This window comes from Mytilus galloprovincialis, chromosome 4 (assembly GCF_965363235.1).
Source record: "Mytilus galloprovincialis chromosome 4, xbMytGall1.hap1.1, whole genome shotgun sequence".
NCBI lineage: Eukaryota > Metazoa > Mollusca > Bivalvia > Mytilida > Mytilidae > Mytilus > Mytilus galloprovincialis.
The window spans coordinates 37551714-37573596 of record NC_134841.1 but is presented as its reverse complement, the minus strand read 5'-3'; the positions used below and the strand labels follow the sequence as shown (position 1 = coordinate 37573596).

General features: G+C 33.1%; 1 protein-coding gene across 1 annotated transcript; it reads left to right on the top strand.

Annotated features, from left to right (window-relative positions):
• Positions 1-422: 422 nt before the first annotated feature.
• LOC143070578 (M-phase inducer phosphatase-like) lies at positions 423-19073 on the top strand. The gene is made up of 6 exons (XM_076244822.1): positions 423-562; positions 14352-14475; positions 15172-15348; positions 15769-15867; positions 16641-16750; positions 18707-19073. Exons 1-6 carry the CDS (start codon positions 507-509, stop codon positions 18987-18989), a joined length of 849 nt encoding a protein of 282 aa, XP_076100937.1. The 5' UTR covers positions 423-506; the 3' UTR covers positions 18990-19073.
• The last annotated feature ends 2810 nt before the right edge of the window (positions 19074-21883 follow it).

Below are 21883 nucleotides of genomic sequence, written 5' to 3'. Positions count from 1 at the left end.
GATTATTTCAAAAGTTATTTTCAAGAATAAGGATTGTAGAAAGTATCTTCTCCTAATGTGCATTTTTTTTAATGTCATATTATTTCTTTTTTGTAATCATAAAAACGTAAACAATCTTGGCATGACGTGAGAGCAATTTTCAAAAAGATCATTTTACAATTAAATCGGATTTTGACGTTAAACAGTTCACATTCAATCAATCCTTTTCTTTTTCCAGTTAATTTGCATAATTAGTTCTTGATTGGTGTGTTGTTTTTACAATTAATCTTATTGATAAACGATCATCAAAGTTAATGGGGGTGAAGTAAATATGTTTTAATTGGATTAAAAGAAACATGACCCACGCTGGGTGCATGAGAAATAGCACTTTGAATACATTTCTTTCAAAAAATGAGAAAAGTTATCATCACAACTCAAATTTCAAACATAACCGGCTGACAGAAAATATAAAAATCGTGATTTCACATCTGAAGTCTCATTTTAAATGATTCTACCTTCTACACACAATGCCAGTAAAAAGACTTTTCAGTTCGTTATCTGATGAAGACATCTCAACGATATTGTAAGTTTTTTTTTTTTTTACTTTTCCATTGTTATATTTGTTAAACATGGTGTTTGTGTTCGGGCATCCAAGCCTTTATTGTATAGGATGTCTCAAAAATCAAATCAAAGTTTAATGAATTGTAGCAAGCAAGTGGAAGGGGTTCTTCATTTCTGTATTATTTAATTTTTAAACCATTTTCGCTATTGTGTATGAATGTCAAACCCCATTATTGAATTATCTAGACTAAGTCTTAATTTCCCCTGTATTTCTCAATTTTGAATGTTTGGGATCTTCTGTTCTGCACTTTTTACACATTATTCCCTAATCTGTAAACCCCTTCCATACTCCGACCGTATTTAAGCAACCATAAAACAAATATTTTCTATCGATGACATATGAACGAACAACACCGCTTTCAGTCTCGACGATCTGAGAGCTCACGATGTACATGTGGCGATGGCATTGATAATTCTATATTTTTTTCACGGGAATAAAAAAGCACACACATTCATTATGAGTTTAATAGCACTTTCATGATCTCATCAGTATTAAGACTAGCTCCTATGTTGCTCTTATAAATGATATATTTGTATCAAGCAGTCATTATATATAAAAAAAAATAAAATTGTGGTATGATTGCCAATAAGACAACTATCCACAAAAGACCAAAAATGACACAGACATTAACAACTATAGGTCACCGTACGGCCTTCAACAATGAGCAAAGCCCAAACCGTATAGTCAGCTATACTGAAAGGCCCCGATAAGACAATGTAAATCAAACTAACGACCTTATTTATGTAAAAAAATGAACGAAAAACAAATATGTAACACTTAAACAAACGACAACCACTGAATTATTACAGGCTCCTGACTTGGGACAGACACATACATAAATAATGTGGCGGGGTTAAACATGTTAGCGGGATCCCAACCCTCCCCATAACCTGGGACAGTGGTATATATAACTTTTATCCTGCAATTGGATGTCCTACTATACAGATACAGCCCTACAGATATCGGTATGCTGTATCTGTATACTATACAGATATCGCTTTAAAGCTCCGCCCACTGCCGGACCGAGTATTGTTTGAACCTGTGTGACCTCAGAATGTGTATTCCAGTTGCATTCCAATGACGATGACTATTGTCGATTTCAAAACTTGAATGTGTATGATTGTGTCATGTCAATTTCAGCATGCATGCTTAGTGAATGTCAAGTCTGAAGCGTAGGACAACTCGTACACCTCTGTTTCAAATTTGACAATGTTTTGTTATTTGTTTTTACTGTTGAAATTAGTTGTTATGTTAAAATAGATAATTATTCACCTTGGGCAATGTATTATTGTTGACCTTTCGAGATTCTTTTTTTGCGAACCCGTCTTCAGCGTAATGTGTGATTTTGATATTACTACGCGGGCCTCAAGGGATTACAAATCGAAAATAAATGCTAATTATGTTTAGTTTTTGTGTCTTTCAAAACACAAACAATGTACAGAATTAATTACAGGATAAAGACAATATCTGTTTAGTGTCTTTAAATATCAGCTGTATTTGTAGTCGGCTCGAAACAGGTGTAGTAGCTCGCTAAAAGCTCGCATACACCTTGTTTCCTAGCCTCGTACAAATACAGCTGATATTTAAAGACACTAAACAGTTATTGTCTATATATCTTTATTACTATATATTATTAATTGATTGTATACCCAAGTATTTTTGGAACTGAAAAATAGATAAAAGAAAATATATAAAAAATGATTTAAGCCCTATTGTAATTTTTTTTTTTTAAATGTTTATTACTACCAAATACACTAAATATACAATATAAAAGGTAATTGGTAGTAAATATAATACTTATTTGTAAGATAGCTTTTGAAATCTATTTTTTTTTTATAACCATTAAAAGCACAATGTTAAAAAAAGAATTAAAGCAAATAACGCAAATGTTATATCAAACAGCGCAAACGTCCTTCACCGCATCAGACAAAGGTTGAGTTGCGATAAGAGCCAAAATCTTGCTCCTAAAATTTCCAAGCAATATGTTTCTTTTACCAGAATAATTTAATTTGGTCAATTCATGTCAGAAACAATATCGTCAGTTTGAATGTCAATGTGTCGTCAAAACATGCCGAAATTGACACTTTAGCTGAATTCAAATGACCATTCTAATGCAACAACGTTTGTAACGTTCATTTTGATTGGATAACGTCACTTTCTTACATGGCATCAATTGACAATTGATGCTATGGGACGTACGCGCAAGCGCAGACGGCATATGACAGATTTTAAATACATGTTTTAACGTTGTTTTCTGTCAGTTTCATTAGAATGGAGATAACTATATTGTATTTTAAGCTCCGACGGCATCAATTTGGGATTTGATGGTCGCAAATACCCGTTTACTGTCTCCGCTAACGCGTCGCCAGTAAACTTAATTTGCGACCATCAAATCCCCAATTGATGCCGTCGGAGCTTAAAATACAATACAGTTATCTCCTAATTTTTAAAAGGTTGAAATTGACATATCTGAAATAAAACTATCATTTTACGCTGAAATTGACATATATATCTGAAATCTATCTTTTTTTCATAGATCATGTTTTAGAAAAATTAAATTAGTCAAGACGTAACCAAAAACTGTTTTTATACTGCAACTAGTTGTGTTTATTTTCTAAATATAGTTACACAGCTATATTTAGTGCAATGTCAATTTCATCAAGGGACACTTTTTCCACAGTCAGGGGTTCATTAAGGGATGAAAATAAGTTTGAAATTTGTGTTACAATATAAATAGCTATGAATTTATTTATTTAAGTTGCAGTATTAAAACAATATGAGGTCAATGTCAGAAAAATATCAACTTTTTTGTACTCGGCGCAAAACTGCTCGGTAGAACTTCGTCCTTCCCCAGTTTCTCAGCCTCATACAAAAAAGTTGATATTTTTCTGACATTGACCTAATGTATATTTACCAATGTTAGGTTTCAACCAAGATATCACCAAAAATAAATCATATACCCACTGTAAAAGCCTCCATGTACGACAAACTGTAGCCGAATGTCTTTGGGTACGTCCTTTGCTCATCTGTAAATAAAAACGACAATTTTTAGAATTTCACTTTGTTTAAATGCAAAAACTTCGTAAATGAAAAAAATAAAATTCATTGCACTCATGACTAACCAATATCTTGTGAACGGTTTAAGATTCCCATCGACGAAATTGCGTTTTTTAAAATGTGAATTTTCAAACCATTTATTGTCCAAGAAAAACGAGTCCATTTACCGATAACTTGGAATGTATCTTTTGCAGAGGGAAAATTGTAACAAATGTCATGCATTATTTAACAGGTTGAATGTCAATTATTCTACATTATTATAAAATGATGTGCTTTCAATAATTCAAAGCAAAAAATAAAATTATATTTTTGGTTAAATCTCATTAGAATATTATGTAGAACTATTCCATAGGTACATGTATCTTTTTATAATTTTATGAAATCTAAAATCGAAATTTGAAAACTAGAATTTTATTAATTACCATCGGTACTGACTGTATATTTAGTCTGATTATTCAATGGCATATATTCAAAGTCTCTTTTTATGCATATTGCAGACAGCAAACATGCTTTTTGGTGTTTCGTGTATTGTTGTTCTTCAGTTTGTCTTGACTTTTTAGCTATGGCGTTGTCAGTTTTTTTTTATATGAGGTTGAATGTTCCTTGTCCAATATGGTTTTATCAATATTTAGAGTGCATTTCTTTGTAACCAAAATTTTGTAAACGTTGTGTGGCGTTTGTTGTTGTTTTCTAAACGCTACAAAAGTAGAAACAAATACATCGTTTGATAAGTCTTTACTGACCCTGTTTGCACTTTCAATAATGCATGCACAGGTTGTTGGTAAACACACTTTTCACAAACGTTGAAACACATACATCTTTTGATCAGGTTGAAGTTAGAAACAAATGAAGCGTTTTTACTAACAAACGATGAACGCAGTTTTAGCGAGTGCATAGTTTGTCAAAGTTTATGTATACCCCAATTTATTTCATAGGAACATTTTGAAATTCTTTCAATCTTTCTTTCAGTATGTACTATCAAAGCTGAGCAAAGCTTCGTTTTTCTACTCTTAATTTTTCTTAATTCTTCCAAAAAACGAAACATGAGAAACGACAGCCATTGACGAGGGTTCTGACTCAACTAAGGACATAATTTATTTCAACAAAATTAACTGTAATCATCAGATCTGGTAATTGAAAGTGAAATCCAAAACATTTCAGACTACCAAAACATAAAGAAACAGCACTTTGACAAATTATGGAAGATACGACCATAATAATTAACACAGATACAAGACGATTTTGTTTTAAAATTCTAGTTTATGTACATGTATATATATCGTTCTTCAGGGGTTAATGATAATAATATATTCGTGTTTTTTTTTCGACAATTATATATATTCACTTCTGTTATGTTATACTTCGCCAGGCTTAGACCGTGGAAAATATTAATTACACAATACATGCAGTCCAACACATGTATTAGAACTAAGCTCTCCTTCTGGTATTATCGAATGTTCTAATCACCACCCGTTCTTTTGTTGGGCTCGTACGTGTTTCTTAGTGTTTAGTTTTTAATGTTGTGTCTTGTGGACTTGATTGTCTATTTGTGATCTGTTGCCGTCTTTTGTTTTCTGCCATAGCGTTGTCAGTTTCTCTTGGACCTTTAAATGACTTCTTCTGACAGTATCTTCTGACTTTTTTCAGACACCTATCCCTTATCCAATTGCATTACGAATTTACTGTACTGAAGAACCAGAAAATTACAAGTCTATAAAAACTTCCAAAAGTTGATTGAAAAGCACGATTCCGTTATTACCAGCTAGAATGAAGTACTTTCGGCTTGCTTTGAGTAACTGAGATCAGAGAACATATTGAAAGTGTTTTTTGTAAGATATTGCTTTTATATTTCATTTCTCGTACCTACAGTATGATTTTGTCTCTCAATACAAATAAACAAAGACACACAGAGGTACACATCATGTATAGTCTTTAACAATAGACAGTCATCACTGTGTATCATCGCCACCGGAAATTGGGTACTAACGAAGCGGAGAGAAATAGAAAAAAAAGTAAACAAGTTAAGAATTCATTCAATTTAAAGCATTTCCACTCATGTGATGAGGGTGCCGCTTAAGAAATGATTTTCTGATATATAATTCTTTAAATTATTAGGCCGATAAGTACAAAATTAATACAAGATTTTGTGCAATGCTCCAAAACTTGCCACTTAGTACCGGAAAATTTCGAGGTCGATCATCCTCTGTCGCCCCATTCTCAAGATACTGAACTGTTTTTCATTATTTTTCCAGACACGTTTTTAGATTATTATAGTGTGGCATCATATTTACTGAAATTTGTTGTCAAAAACATGTTTTTTAAAGAATATGGACATAAACATTGTTTGTTTGTTGTACGGCGAATTGCAGGACGTTGTACGGCGAATTGCAAAATAACAACTTTTGTCTGTACGGCGTCTTGCAATATATTATAATTTTAAGAGGAAATTAATCGCTGTTTAGATAATATCAAGTGACGATATTTTGTTGATATCAAAGCTTTACAGGCTTACAAATATACCAAATGTCTTACTTATCAAATATTATTAAATATATGCCGTTAATTCAGTTCAGAAGGCCTCGTTGCGTACCGCTTTTTGATTTTGTACAAAAAGATTTTTTCAACCATATTATCCTAAATACATGTATATATCGTTATACTACTAACGACTGTTGTCTTATTTGTTGTTAGGTTGAAATTGTGTAAGTTCAATAAAATAAACCGTCCATTCATCTGTTGTTGGTGCTGGCTTTTTTTTTTATAGATAAAAACAGTGAAGATGTGGTATGATAGCAAATAAGATAACTATCCATCAGGATAAAATAAAGTGTATGCAAGCAATTATATGCTATCGTACGGCCTTCAAAAACGAAAACTCGTACCTTATAGTCGGCTATAAAAAGCACCGACAGAAAAATGTGGAAGGACTCAACAAGAAAACTAACGGCCTAACTCATATACAGTGTAACAAAACAATTTATGAAAACAACAAATCAGATAGAGATGAAGCAACGACAACCACCGAACCACAGGATCGAGAATTTGGACAGACAAAATTAAGAAAAGACTTTGTTTTCATCGAAAGTAAGGAGAAACAAATCGTGAATTGCATTTCGAATTAATTTTCTTGTCAGTTTCTTTTTGAAAAATTTCATTTGTATACATCTTAAATGCTGTCAAGCAAATGGTGTTTATATCTAATGCATTTTATCTAATGCATAATTAGATAAGAGGAGGGGTCCGTTAACATGTTAACAACACCCCGATTTTGGCAAAAACAGTTAACAACAAATTTTAAATGCTGATAAGAGTTAACAGCAACTTTAATTTACCCTTTTTTCCAAAGGAACCCAAAAGCAATGAAAAGGGCAAGTGCATATCTTCAATGTATTCAAAAGTTTGAAAACCACTGTATAAAGTCGCAGAAATGCCAAGCTCCATAAGGAATCTTTTATAAAGCTGACTAATTTTCAGAAGACACACGCAAGTACCATATTTTTTTTTATTGACACATGGCCAGACAATTGAACGGATGGAAAAGCAGACGGAGTGATTGACTCCAAGAAAAAGGACTATGTCATGAATAATCGAAAATGCTTCAAACAGCAAAAGTGAGGCTTCTTCTGGTTATGTATATTGTTTAGTAAATGTTTTATGTCATCAGTCGTAGCAAACTTGGGTTATCGTCATGACGTAGGAAAGTGTAACACCCAGATAGAATGAATGAATACTATAGGGCGCGAACATTATTTTTTTTTTATGGCGGGGGCTCTTATAAATTATGGTTACATCTCAGTCAGGGTATTCATGCGACCCATTGCTTACATGATTTTATTAAAAGGAATTACGAAGGTTTACTGATTTTTATTTTAAATCATCAAAACCAGTGTATAAATAAGAAAAAAAACATGTAAGGTGTCACAAGTTGAAGCGCTCTTTCATCTCCAAGTCCCAATTAAGAACTCTGATCTGATATAAAAAAAAAAAGCCTTGGTTCATCTTTACATTTCTGAAGTCTTAGACTAGATAATTTGACATCAATTTGAGAACCTTACAGTCCTCATTTTTCTGCCTTGTCTACCAGGCCACACTGTTCAGTTATTTTACGTATTGCAAATTGAAAAGGTAATTTATTTTTCACAATTCCGTCCAGGTACTCTGGGTCAATATAACTTATCAAACATTCCATATACATCTGAATTATTTTCATCACAGGACTGACCAGAGTTTTAGCTGGATAAGAAGTGGCCTTTCCTTTTAACGTTTTGGGTACATTACAAATAGAAGGCAGATATAACTACATTGGTTAGACGTATAAAGAGGGGCATGAGATATCCCTAAACATGTTTAACACTGCCGCATTTGTTGCACCTGCATGACCCAACTTGAGTCCGCAACCTTTGCTACATTTGTATATAGTCTTGTATTTATTTCATTTTTTAAATTTTGGTTCATTTATATGTTTCAAGAAACAAACATTGAACTTCTACCCCCTTTTTGTAGTTAAATGATTTCTCACTTAGGAGACAGCTTCAGGTATATCAATACACAGTTATCAATACACAGTTACAAGTGTAGTCTCGCATTATAGCCATGGCGAATTTTCTAAGCATGAAAGTTTTTGTACAATTGAATTGATTTTTAGATAGTTGAATAATAATATAGCCTTCATAGTGGGTTTATATGAACACTTAGATTGTTTTTAGCATGTTTTATAAGACATTTTTCGGTTTGAACGTCCATACGTTCCTATCCGTACCGTCATAGATTTAGAAATTTTGTATTGTTTTTCAACAAAGATTTGACGCTCGATCTTTTCAATTTTATGGAAAAAACAGCAGAAATGCATATGATTTTTTTTACCTTTTGATAAATATATGTCTATGGTTTCAGGAAAGGTATCACTCTTATTGATTGAAATTTTCCTTTGGACCAAATTGTTGAGATCTTTGTGACATGTTCAACCCCCTATTTTGCAATATTTGGTATCAAATAAATGCTGATTGTTGCCATGGTTAAACAAACAAAAAAAGATTATATTTCACCATTATTACTATTGGAAATCAAATCTATGGACGATTCTCTTTCCATAAATATACACATGCATAACTCAAATAGTAAGCCTTATTTATTAGGAAGAAAGGGAAAGAGGGTGTTTAAAAATTATGAGTGTCATTTCAAAGTGTTTTTCCTATCTGTGAATTGACACCCCATCCCAGTGCATAATTTTCTCGTTGCGTTGGGTTTTTTCTTCTATTTGGTCGGGCTTCTGTTTCTTTGACATTTTCCTCATTTCCATTCTCAATTTTATCAAGGATTTACTATACTCAAAGATTTTTTTAAAGACATGTACAGTTAAATATATGCTGTTTATGTCACTCCTTTGCGGAAGCAACGTAAAGAAAGAGATGGACAGCAGATTTTAATGTGATTCTTGTAAATAACAGTTAAGATCAGTTAACAGAGAAAATAATGTCAAAAACAGTGAACACTTTAAGTATTAAGTAACAGATAACAGGAATCTCAATTTCAATTAAACAGTTAACAGTTTTTAAAATTTATCAGTCAAATAACAGTTTTAAACAAATTAAAACCTTGAAAAGGACAAAAACAGTTTAATATAAAAGGGTACCCCCCCCCCTTAGATATTTGAACTTAATACTTTATTTTCTTTGAAAGGACGGTAAATAACTATTCTAAAATTAGCAAGTTGCCGTACAGCTGAAAACAAGTTGCCATACAGTAAATTTGTCAACACGAGCAAGTTGCCGTACCCTAGACTTTATTTTTTATGGTCTATATTCTTTAAAATACATCTTTTTGACAACAAATTTCAGTAAATATGATACCACACTATAATAATCTAAAAACGTGTCTGGAAAAATAATGAAATACAGTTCAGTATCTTGAGAATGGGGCGACAGAGGACGATCGACATCGAAATTTTCCGGTACTAAGTGGCAAGTTTTGGAGTATTGCACAAAATCTTGTATTAATTTTGTACTTATCGGCCTAATAATTTAAAGAATTATATATCAGAAAATCATTTCTTAAGCGGCACCCTCATCAAAAGAGTGGAAATGCTTTAAATTGAATGAATTCTTAACTTGTTTACATTTTTTTTCCATTTCTCTCCGCTTCGTTAGTACCCAATTTCCGGTGGCGATGATACACAGTGGTCATATACAAAAAAAATTATATGGCAAGCTCTCAAGCGACCACAAGCTATACATATAAAACTATAATCTGTATACCATCATTACCAAATTCTTATAAAAAATAAACAAACAAACTTAAGATATGATTAGAAGTTACCGACTAAGCTCTTTACAGCCAGAATCATGTGAGTGGTTATACTAATTATTGGGTCTCAGTTTTCCCTCGTTTTAATCTTAATAGACATGTTACGAAAAGGTATATTCACGACGCTGAGGTTGACAAATTACACTTTAAATGTGGGGACTGTGTCGAAACACAAAAGAGATTACCTGTGTATACATTGAATATTCTTTAAAAGCTGCATTGATACTTTTGGAGGCAATCCGCCGTATGGAACGAATATTCAGAAACATTTTTACCATAAAAAATATAAGATATTAATAAATTCCATAATATTTTTAAGAAACTCTAATACTCTAATGCAAAAGATTGGGGGGGGGGGGGGGGGAGGGGGAGGAGTGGTCATGTAAATGCAACGGAGACACGGTGTACATGCGTGTGTAAATATTTCGGGCGAGCCCTTGCAAAATTGATAGAAGTTGCAAATAATCTTAAGTATTATAATCTGCTTTACAATTACCTGCTCGCAGAGGCGGATTTAGGGGGGGCCGGCCTCCCCCCTTTTTGGAAAAAAAATTTGGTTGCTTATATAGGGAATCACTGAAGCGTGACTGGAGCGGGCCCCCTCTTAGGTCAGTCAGTGAGCCCCCACTTATGAAAATTTCTGGATCCGCCACTGACTCGTGAATATATGTAACGGTCATTTTTATATAGGTATGAAAAGCACACAAAGAAGTGTATGTATTTTGATCCAGTTGTTTGCCACCTAAATTTTTATCTGACGGGGTCTGTTTTAAAACACATAGACATGAGTTTTATACAATGCAACTCGAATCATGTTGCATTCTAGTTTAGAAAATTTATACTCCCGGTCACATAGCTTCGAGGGCATGACTTTTCTTCCTTTATTTCCTTCCAACTTTGTCTTAATTTAAACAGTTTCAGCTCAATTTGTATTTTCTTTATAAGGTGTTTGTGATTGATTGATTATTGGTTGCATAACGTTCAGTGGCAAATATGTAATGCCTGTTTAGAACGATAAGAGGTTTGTGTAAAATATGACTCACTACTCATCAGTTGAACATTCCCGCAGAGTTTCAAAAGCATTACATAATGACTTTGCATTTACACCTTAACACCACTTATGCAGATATTTTGCATTTTACAAATTCCTGGAAAGTTTGGTTGAAATTCGCCCACCGTTTCATAAGAAAATGACATTAGGAAAATTAACACCGATGGCCGATGGGTCTTTCCTCTATATAAGCTAACAATGCTAGGGGTTTCCTAAAATAATTATTATGGTGTTTTTATAGATGTGTACTAACCAGTTGGTTTTTTTAGGGAGAGGGAGGGGGCTAGGATTAGATTTGAAAAAGGCATCAACTAAGAGCTAAACGACGAGCAGAAAGAAGAAAATGTCAAAAAAATGAATTTGATTATATAATAGTGGCGGGTATATGTCGAACACGATATAAGGCGCTTCAAAACTTTCAGAGTCAATGGAAGCTTATGGAGACACCCGAGAGAAGAAATCAATCAGACAATAGAGCGTTGTGTGGGATTAATAAAGCCATACATTAAACTTTTTCAGGAACTGTAATACAACAATAAAATTATTATCTAACTGGCTTACTATGTATATATAATCAATCTAGAATCGAATGAACTTGTATAACTCTCAGCCCCCCTTTTTCTATCTCACCCACTATTGCACGCGTACAACTTTCAAGTCGTATGATAGTCAACAATATCACAAAAGCAAATGTTATAATATTAGGATGTTACGTAAATGTGATTTGAATTCACCAAGACGCACATGATTTAATTTTTATCTATAATCAATGTTTTGACACCGTCCCCAAATTTAAAGTGTAATTTGTCAACCTCAGCGACGAGAATATACCTTTTCGTAACGTGTCTAATGAACTGACCAATAACAAGTATATACAAATTTAAAAAAACGGGTAAGTACAGGAAAATGACTGGTTATAATATATAAATGGTCATAACTGAAACACAAGTTCACACTAAGTAGACAATAAGAAAATATTCCACATTAAATTCTAATTCGTAAACTCAAACGAATATAAAATATTTATCAAATAACCACAAACTCTCACTTGGGAGACGCCACTTGCAGAGACAAGTGCACATGATCATTTTATTATTCGTATATGTATAATGAAATCAATGTTTTTGTGTAAATACACCGAACATTCTCAGCTGGTACTGGTTACCGCATACTTATGGTCAACAAATCTGAAAATAAATAAATAATATAAATTTATTATATTATTTATTTGAAAAAGTGCTACTGGTCACTCTATAGTGCCTATCAAGATTTTGTGAGGTAGACGAAATTGACTTTAAAACGATCGTATCGACTTTTGATGTCCAAAAATAGGCAGATCGGACATATTTTGACTTCATATACATACTACTTAAGTTTGGGAGTTATTGTAATTAACATATTCCAATGAGACTGAATAATGCTTTTTTTTGTTATGATAAATAATAACTTTACCTGCCGTAGCTGTGCGTAAAATATATTTCGGCATTTCTCTTAAGAAAATGACTTGTTTAATGGAACAACACGTCTTATTTGTAAACTTTCTCTTTTATCTCCACAATAGGCTTTTAAAAAATAATCTATCAACTGTGTAGTCGGAAAATTTGGTGAAAATAGAAGAAGTGGCAATTCTTACCTTTCATACCTTAACTTTCATTGATAAAACATAATATTGACTCGTCCAGTGTCCAGTTTGAAGGTCATTTTAGTTACCGTACACATGCATGCACGTTCTTATTATCAATAGTCATGTATGAAAAGCATAAACAAGTTTGAAGGTAAACTAATTACAAGTTAATCCAATCAAATTGCGTACGAATCAATAACAATGACCAGTCCACATCATAAAAAATAATAGGGGTAAACTGGGTAGGGAGAAAATGTCAGATATTTTAAGCTCATTATTTTGCAATAACGAATAAAAATTTGTAAACCAAAAGATTTTCTATAATTCCATAAACATGTCGTTCTGTATTGGTATAGTTTTTGGATCTTTTATTTGCGTATTTAAGGCTGTAGAAAGTTTGGGCTTCAAAAGTCAACATAATTATTGACTTTATACAGAAACTTCGCCTATTTAAAACATCGAATGTTTCAAAAATAATACGCGACAACAAAGTAAAATCATTTTTAAAAACACTGCAAAAATAATCATACAGATTAATGCAGTGGTATTGTCATAAATTGCGTTTGAGTGAACAGTGGTACAGCAAACGTCGAATTCCCTCACACAATGTTATCACACACTATAACTGCAATGGCTCGAATGACTTTAAACTACCGGAATTCACTTGTGCATGAAACTTTAAACCCCATTCAAACCGACCTTACTATAAATAACTAAACACGTGTTAACTATAAACAAACACAACACTCTTATAGTTCGACTTTTGTACAACTTTGATAAATACATTAAACATTGCAGGATTGTTTTTTTGAACTTTATAGATTCATTTAAATAGTTGTTATTATCTTTCAACTAGCATTCAGTAACTGCGAGTACTCTCAGATGTGTACTTAATGTCTTTGTTTAAGGAAGTAGAAGTACCCTGCCACGCCCACTCTGTTTTAGTAGATATATTCATATTTTTACCCATCTGACGAGCTTAAGCCTTTTCAACTGATTTTTTATTGTTTGTTCCTATGTTTCACTATAACACCATTGTCCATGGACAGGTGGATGATTGGTGCCTCCAAACATCCTTATGTGCCTGTCCCTAGTCAAGAGCCTGTAATTCAGTGGTTGTAGTTTGTTGCTGTGTTACATATTTATTTTGCGTCCATTTTGTTCATAAATTAGGCCGTTAGTTCTCGTTTGAATTGATTTACATTTGTGATTTCGGGGCCTGACTATGTGGTATGTGCTTCTCTCGTTGCTGAAGATCATACGGAGACCTTTAATTGTTAATTTCTGTGTCAATTGGTCTTTAGTGGAGAGATGTTTAATTGACAATCATATCATATCTTCTTATTTGTATATGAAACTGGCAATATTTTCCGCGATTGCCGTTGTATACTAAATAAGTTGTCTTGACAAAGTTGATCAAAGGTTGGTGACGTTCTCTTGAATACACTTTAGACTTGATTTATAATTTGGTAAATCTTTGAAGACGGTATACAAATTAGATTAATATTTGTTAGATTTATAAAAGAATTAAAATCTTTATTGCAAAAAATAAGAATAAGTACATGACTTAATTATAGACTTAGAGGACAGTTGGAATACAAGGAAACACACCTTGGGATACCGGTTCGCAAATTTAGCTATCACCACTCTGTACATTTAAAATTAAAATAATGTTGGCTTAATTCTTTTTAATAAACGTATCTGTTTCTTTTTAGACCAACATTTGGCAAACGTGCTTTTTCTGCCTTAGAAGAGAATACAGACACACCTTCCAGTCCAGTATTACAGGACAGCTGGTTATCCCTTGACAGTGATGATTCCGGTCTCGGTTTAGATGAGGTAAGTTTCATAAATTAGACAAATTTCAGACCAAACCAATGTTTCTATATTTAGAACGAACATTATTTAGAAGTAGACATTTTCTGCTAAGTTTTTCCCCCCTGTGAATATAATTTTAAAAGAAAGAAGATGTGGTATGATTGTCAATAAGACAACTCTTCAAAAGAGACCATCTGGTCACCGTACAGCCTTCAACAATGAACATAGTAATGCAGCTATAAAAGGCATCGAAATCAAAATGTAAAACAATTCAAATAAGCAAACTAACAGCCTTATTTGAGATGTTCCAGACAAGTGCATTTATCTCTCATCCAATTTTAAAACTAAAATTAGACAACAAAATAATGATTGTACAATGTAACGAGTGAAAATTCACATTTAATAGTCATTTAACTATCGTGGACGACACCATGGTAACATCATTCTGATTTTGGGCCAACCATTTATGCTGTTGCTTCTTAAAATGCCAGTGCTTGGTGGAGAAACTGCAAATACAATATAAACAACATCGAAAATTTGTACTAATTCAAATTTGAATTACTCAAATATCAAACACACGAACTTTAAGCTGCGGAAAAAAGTCAGCAAAACATGTAACGTGTATGAAAATCTATTACGTCACAAATGATATATTACGTCACATATTGCAAGATATATATTTTCACATGCATAATGTCTTTCTGTCTAAATGAACAGGTTTTCCTCGACGACAGTTGTGTTAACATACCCCCACCAAAACGACAGAAGACGGTGTGTGATGCGAACAGTGTATTAGCCGGTGACACCAATTTGATTGCAGATGGTAGTAGTTGCTATTCTTTGCCAACAGTCCCTGGAAAGCATAAAGACCTCAAGAGCATTTCACCAGAGACAGTAAGTGAATTTTTGAACAATACCTAATAGAAATTCATTTTAAAAGAGATAGTCATAAATATATTCCAAAACAGGTCTACTTTTTTATAATTCAATAATGAGTTAAACATAATACATCTATATTTGACCTTCAAACTAATCGAATTATGTTATCTCTCTCGATGATAAAAAAAAAAACTGGTATGAGACTATCTGGCGTTCAGCCTGAAATGCAAAAAAGTAGACCCCGAGTATTTTTGACATTGGGACATTTTTATATTTCCTCCAATCTAGGCCTAAATACATAATCCTCTTTGTACTGTTATATAGTAACTAAAAGAGAAGAAATCATTATGTCGTGCAAATTATAATACTAATCTTTCAAAACCAATTCTCATGCTCTTGTCGTTTTATTTATCTAAATATGATTTTTTTCTTCAGTTGACAGATGTGTTATGTGGTCGTTACAGTGATGTCATCAGCAGTTTCCGTGTCATCGACTGTAGATATCCTTACGAGTATGATGGTGGACATATTAAGGTATGTATAAATGAACACTATGGGCTTTGTTCATTGTCGAAGGCCGTACGGTGATCTATTATATTTGTTAATTTCTGTGTCATTTGGTCTCTTGTAATCGAAGAGTTGTCTCATTGGCAATCATAACTCATCTTTTTTATGATATATACTTTAATAAAATTAGACCGTTCTTTTGCTGTGAGCGTACAGGATGAAGTTTGGACCGAACAAATCTTTTAAGTGTTTTTTTTTAATTGTTTATTTGTGAAACAAATGTCCATTTCCTATTCTATTGATAAGTTCAAATGTCCTAAGTACGAAACCAATGTTTGGTTGTCACATTAACATACTATTGTACGGACAGTATTGGGTAGCATCAACATGTCGTTATAAAGATATAAAAAAACCATTGCATCAATGAGACAGCAACCGCCGCCAACGCAACAATAAACAATATAGAAACAAACACCAGTAGCGGTGAATTTATAGACAGACACTAGATGACGATGTCAAACATGTTTTCCATTCGTTTGATGTATGTGAAATTTTTTTTTTTGCGATTTGATTTAAGACTTTCCAGTTCAAAATTTCCTTGTATTTCGGTGTTTTTGCTATTTTACACTTTTTACACACATTAACGTAAACATAAATATCAGTAAATAACATCAGTTGTTATGTATCATAATTTATACTAAAAACATGAAATATATGATGCAAATACTTTATAAATGGTATTGCAATAAAACTTTTAGCAATATCTCAAAGAGTTGTAACATTGAGTCATTTTTCTTTAGTCAGCAGAAAACAGATACCTCCACAGCATGATAGAAGATCTTCTACACCAGACATCAGTACAAGTCCTCATCTTTCACTGTGAATTTTCACAAGAAAGAGGTCCAGCAATGTAAGTTTTAATGTATAGTTTCTAAAAATGAGGGAAAATTTACCATAAGAACAATCTTAAGCTATAGTTTAGTTTAGTTTTGTTTAAACATATTTTATTTGCAAAAGTAAAAAGAAGAGATTGGACACCCGTCGATATACTCCTAGCCCTACTAAAACCCTTTAACGATTCAATGCACCTTTAAGTAGCGGATTAGTACCTTTCTAACCCCCGTAAAGATAGAATCAAATTGAAAAATGGATATTTCAAATACCGGTTGAGGTTCTTTTATATTGTATTGTTGGATTGCTGTTTCATTCTAAATGTTGCTGTTTATCTAAAGTCACATTTATTGCTACTTACAATATACACTGGTACAAGATACAAAGCTGAAAGGCTGAATAATTGAAACTGAATAAAAAAATACACATAAAGACACCACACTATGTTATTTATCTTAATTACTAGTATATGAACTTATCAGTGGCGTAGCTAGGTCATTGTTACGTGTACGCCCGAACCTTGGCGAGGAATCCAAGGATCCCAAAACAGGTCCATGTCAAACAACTTTTGTAGTGGGTTAGAGCTAGGGAGCGAAGCCCCCGGAATCTTAAGACTTATGGATAATGGATACCATTCCTGTCATTAAAAACTCATCAGTAGCAACATATAATGGTCATTGGACTAAGAGAAAATGTCAAAACCAGTAACTTTTAAAATATGTTTAAAAAGAGCCGTGGGGGTAAATCACTCAACCAACAAACACACCTATTTTATGTCCAAATTTCGTAAATGAACATGTAATAATTAATCTTCAGAGATGTTCAGGTGCAATATTAGATATCGTAAAGGGTTCTGTGGAATATTCCTCTCAAAAGTGAATCCATTTATCAGTCCATTACAGGATTTGAAAAATTAAACATTTTCTATTGATACTTTTTCTTGATCTAGAATATTAGTTTTCGCCCAAGTTTCATGACAGTCTATGAAGGTTTATGCATTTATAATTTTAAAAAGCCATACAGTCTGTCGGTATAATACTGAAAAATGAATAAACAAATTAACTTTCAAAACTTTGCTTCAGACAAAATTTGTAAAAAATTCTTGGATTCTGCTAAAGTTTCATTTATTATTAATTAGATGAAGTGTTGACAAAGCCTCTGCAACATACTGAACCTAAAATTATGTTGACGCCGACGACGAAATTTAGGAACGCGGCTATGTCTCGCTTTGGCGTCATAAATATGTCACAGACTCGACAAAACTTTAAACCACAAAACGAATCTCAGCAGATAATGAATTGCTTTAAACAAAAGAGAAGTCAGTATAGAACTCCCAGTATAAATTCAGACTTGACAGAAAATGAACAAATATAATATATGATACCATTTGGCTGAAAACTAAATTTCCGCAATTACAAGCTAATGAAGAAAGAATTATAAAGCTGATGTGCTTCTAAAAAATTCTTTTTCTTTTCTTTAGATTAAAATATTTTTTTTTTTTTATCAAAATTCAAGTGTACGCCCGGGCGTTTTGACGTAAACGTAGCTACGCGCCTGCTTATGTAAGGTAGTTACAATAAATACATTATTTTCAATGTTATACCAATAATCTTTACGCAAGAGAAAATGAATCACACTTTTATGCTGTTTCTGAAAAATAAAATAAAATTTCAATTCTATTGAAACAGAAGATGATTGATTACCTTCAAGGGTAGTGATTGATTGATTATTGGTTCCTAAACGTCCATTGACAAATATTTCATGTGTATTCAGACGATTCACGGGTAGTGGTGTACCGAACTGCTCGAAGCTATATATGACATACTATCAATGATTGATTTATAATAAAAGTATAGTGAACCAAACAGAAAATAAAAACGATCTCTTTATTCTTATAATAACATCAACATTTTGGTTTCAAATCAACCTAATTAGTGACTTCCTCCTCTTAGTAATGTAAATGTCTTTCTTCCAGGTTACGGCATCTTCGCAGTAAAGATCGTCAGATGAACACCGAGAATTACCCAGCATTAAACTATCCAGAAATATACCTACTTGACAGTGGCTACAAGTCTTTCTTTGGAACATCATCCGATTTGTGTGATCCTATTGACTACAGGCCAATGCTTCATTCAGACTTTTCTGCAGACCTTCATCACTACAGACGGGTAGCAGATGTACGTCACTTCCGTTCCAAGTCCAAATCCTGGTCGTCAGGTGACAGAACATCACGTTTATCCAGAAAGGTTATCTTCTGAAATGTTGTTGTTATATGAGACGATGTGTTGTTATGTTATTGACCCTTTATCTGTGATATTTATTGTTATTGTTGAAAACACAAAGTGCTATTAATTGATAAATTAATATTATTATACATTAATTTATTAAATGTTATACATGTAGGCTATGTCTTTTTTGTTTTAACTTTTATTGTCAGCTACCAATTGTGAATGCAGTTTCTTGTCTCTAGTGATTGCCATCAACTGTAACAGCTCATCCATAAAGTTATCTGGTCCGATAAAAAAAACCACAATTGATTTTCAGAGAGTTTGCAATTTGCTCTAATGATAACATTAAAAGAACACTAATAACAGATTCGTTGAAACTAAAAACAACAAAAAGAACTAGATTTGCCATTGCAAGCAATAGCGGAGGATGCCATCCCGTTCTGGACATTGTCACAGTAGCAGCAACCAGTTTGAGTGTACATACCAAAGTCACATGGCACGTCTAGTATACATGCCTTTGAACCCCCCCCCCCATTTTTCCGGTCTTCTCGTAGACTAAGAATGATGTCAATATATAGTTGGCGAACTCTTCAAAATCTTAAATTAGACACACGCGCGAGGAAGAAAGGTGGTGTCACGTGATACTGAAGTATATTATCGTGGAGTTAATACATTAATATTTTTTTTAGAGGGGACCTTGGACAGACAACATGTGTATATATTGACGGAGCGGCATACTAACTGTTCATTTTATTATTCAATGTCTCGCGTATCACACGATACTTGTATTTTATCTTGTCACGGCTGGTAATCTACACACGCAGAACATTTGGTTCTGCAATGAAAACAGTGAGAGGATTTTCCGGTTGTGCTTGAGCGGAGTAATTGTCACCGCTTCAAAAGGTATCTACATTTCTAAATCTCAATTTTCTTATTCAACTGATCAAAATATTGAAAATCGGGGAATGCTATGCTGTGGTGAATACTTTAACGAAGAGATACATGTATCATTTACTGTTGTACGTAGAGTTGAACTCCTACAAAATCAGTTGTCCCACGAGAAATTGCCTAAAAAAGTGACATTTCAATTTTGAATGGTTTTATTTACAGACCTTAAAGTTCAAATTTAGTATTTTTTTCGGGCAATGGGTATGAATGTTGCTTTTGGCGGCGTGTTGATAGACGTCTTTATAATTCCAAAAACAACATTTTTCCATGAAGTCATGCGTGAGGGGATCGGTTCTGATTGAGGACATCGTGAATGCGTGAGGGGAAGTACAAACATTTTTTTTAATCTTTGGCTTTGTGACTTTTGTTGACTCAATAAATGTGATCAAATCAATGCTGATTAAAAAGCACAGATTTATCCTTATACATTAATAGATGTTAACTGATCACTGATTTAATGAAATCAAACTATTAATTGTTTGTTCAAATTCAGAAAATGCCATTGTTCAAAGGAAAAGAGGACTGAAATTGACTCTCTACAAAAAACCATGGAGATACAAGTTATCCCCGCCCTCGAAGCGAACTAAACCCCCTGGGAGTAGTTCTGTCGTCAAATATACGTCACAGAGATCACCACATATATCTAAGAAAATTATATCGCCGATGAAAACTTCGACACCTATTAGACGAAATCTGTTCGCCCAAAATCACGAAATATTCGAAACAACACAGGCAGATATACAGATGATTCTAAAAACACAAAATTTGATATTGTTTAAATATTTTGATTTATACAATAAATCACCAAATATTCTTTATATAAAAAAGTCTAACTATTGAATTGCAAATCTGTCTCCATATTTGCAGATGTGCCGGGGCAAATAATCGATCTAGTTTTTACTTGTAGCAAGAAAACAAAATGGTTGAAAACATTTTTTGTCTTTATTCTTCGTGAAACATATTATAATATTACACCTAGGTTCCTACAATTATTTCAAAATCCAATCTCATAAACTTTTTTAAGCACACACACATATGTGTTTTTTCATGAACAATTTAGCCAAATTTATGTAAGTTTCAACAACTCATAGTTGAATATAAAGATATGACTTTCACCTCCCCTCACGCATTCACGATGTCCTCAATCAGAACCGATCCCCTCACGCATGACTTAATGAAAAAATGTAGTTTTCGGAATTACAAAGACGTCTATCGACACAGGACAGCGCACACGCCGCCAAAAGCAACATTCATACCCATTGCCCGAAAAAAAAAACTAAATTTGAACTTGTAGGTCTGTAAATAGAACCATTTCAAAATTGAAATGTCACTTTTTTAGGCAATTTCTCGTGGGACAACTGATTTTGTAGGAGTTCAACTCTACGTACAACAGTAAATAATACATGTATCTCTTCGTTAAAGTATTCACCACAGCATAGCATTCTCCGATTTTCAATATTTTGATCAGTTGAATAAGAAAATTGAGATTTAGAAATGTACATGTATACCTTTTGAAGCGGTGACAATTACTCCACTCAAGCACAACCGGAAAATCCTCTCACGGTTTTCATTGCAGAACCAAATGTTCTGCGTGTGTAGATTACCAGCCGTACTTGTACAATTTAATTACACGCTTATATCGATTGATTTCAGCTAATGTGTATATTTTTGCAGGTGTTCGATTAACGGATGTGTACTTTAATGCAAGTGCAGAAGTGTCTTTTTTGTATAGAATAGAAAGAAGCACGTTAAATTGTATATTCGTTTTCTTCTAGCATATTCTAGAAGATGTTTTGCACAGTCATAATCACAGAATTTTGTCTCAAATTTTGGATTTTTTTTTGTTTTTTGTTTTTTTTGTGGTTTTTTTTTAGCTGTTTCCATGGCAACGGCGGCCATTTTGAAAATTTCAAAGACAGATGACAATATAATAGCATTTAACCGGGAATGAGCTTAAAATTTGTACGAAAATGTTA

Excerpts from the sequence above, each read along its gene's own strand:
- LOC143070578 (XM_076244822.1), top strand. The coding sequence starts at position 507 with ATGCCAGTAAAAAGACTTTTCAGTTCGTTATCTGATGAAGACATCTCA. Across the intron at positions 14,476-15,171 it reads CCGGTCTCGGTTTAGATGAG|GTTTTCCTCGACGACAGTTG; the intron begins GTAAGTTTCATA and ends CTAAATGAACAG. Across the intron at positions 16,751-18,706 it reads CAAGAAAGAGGTCCAGCAAT|GTTACGGCATCTTCGCAGTA; the intron begins GTAAGTTTTAAT and ends TCTTTCTTCCAG.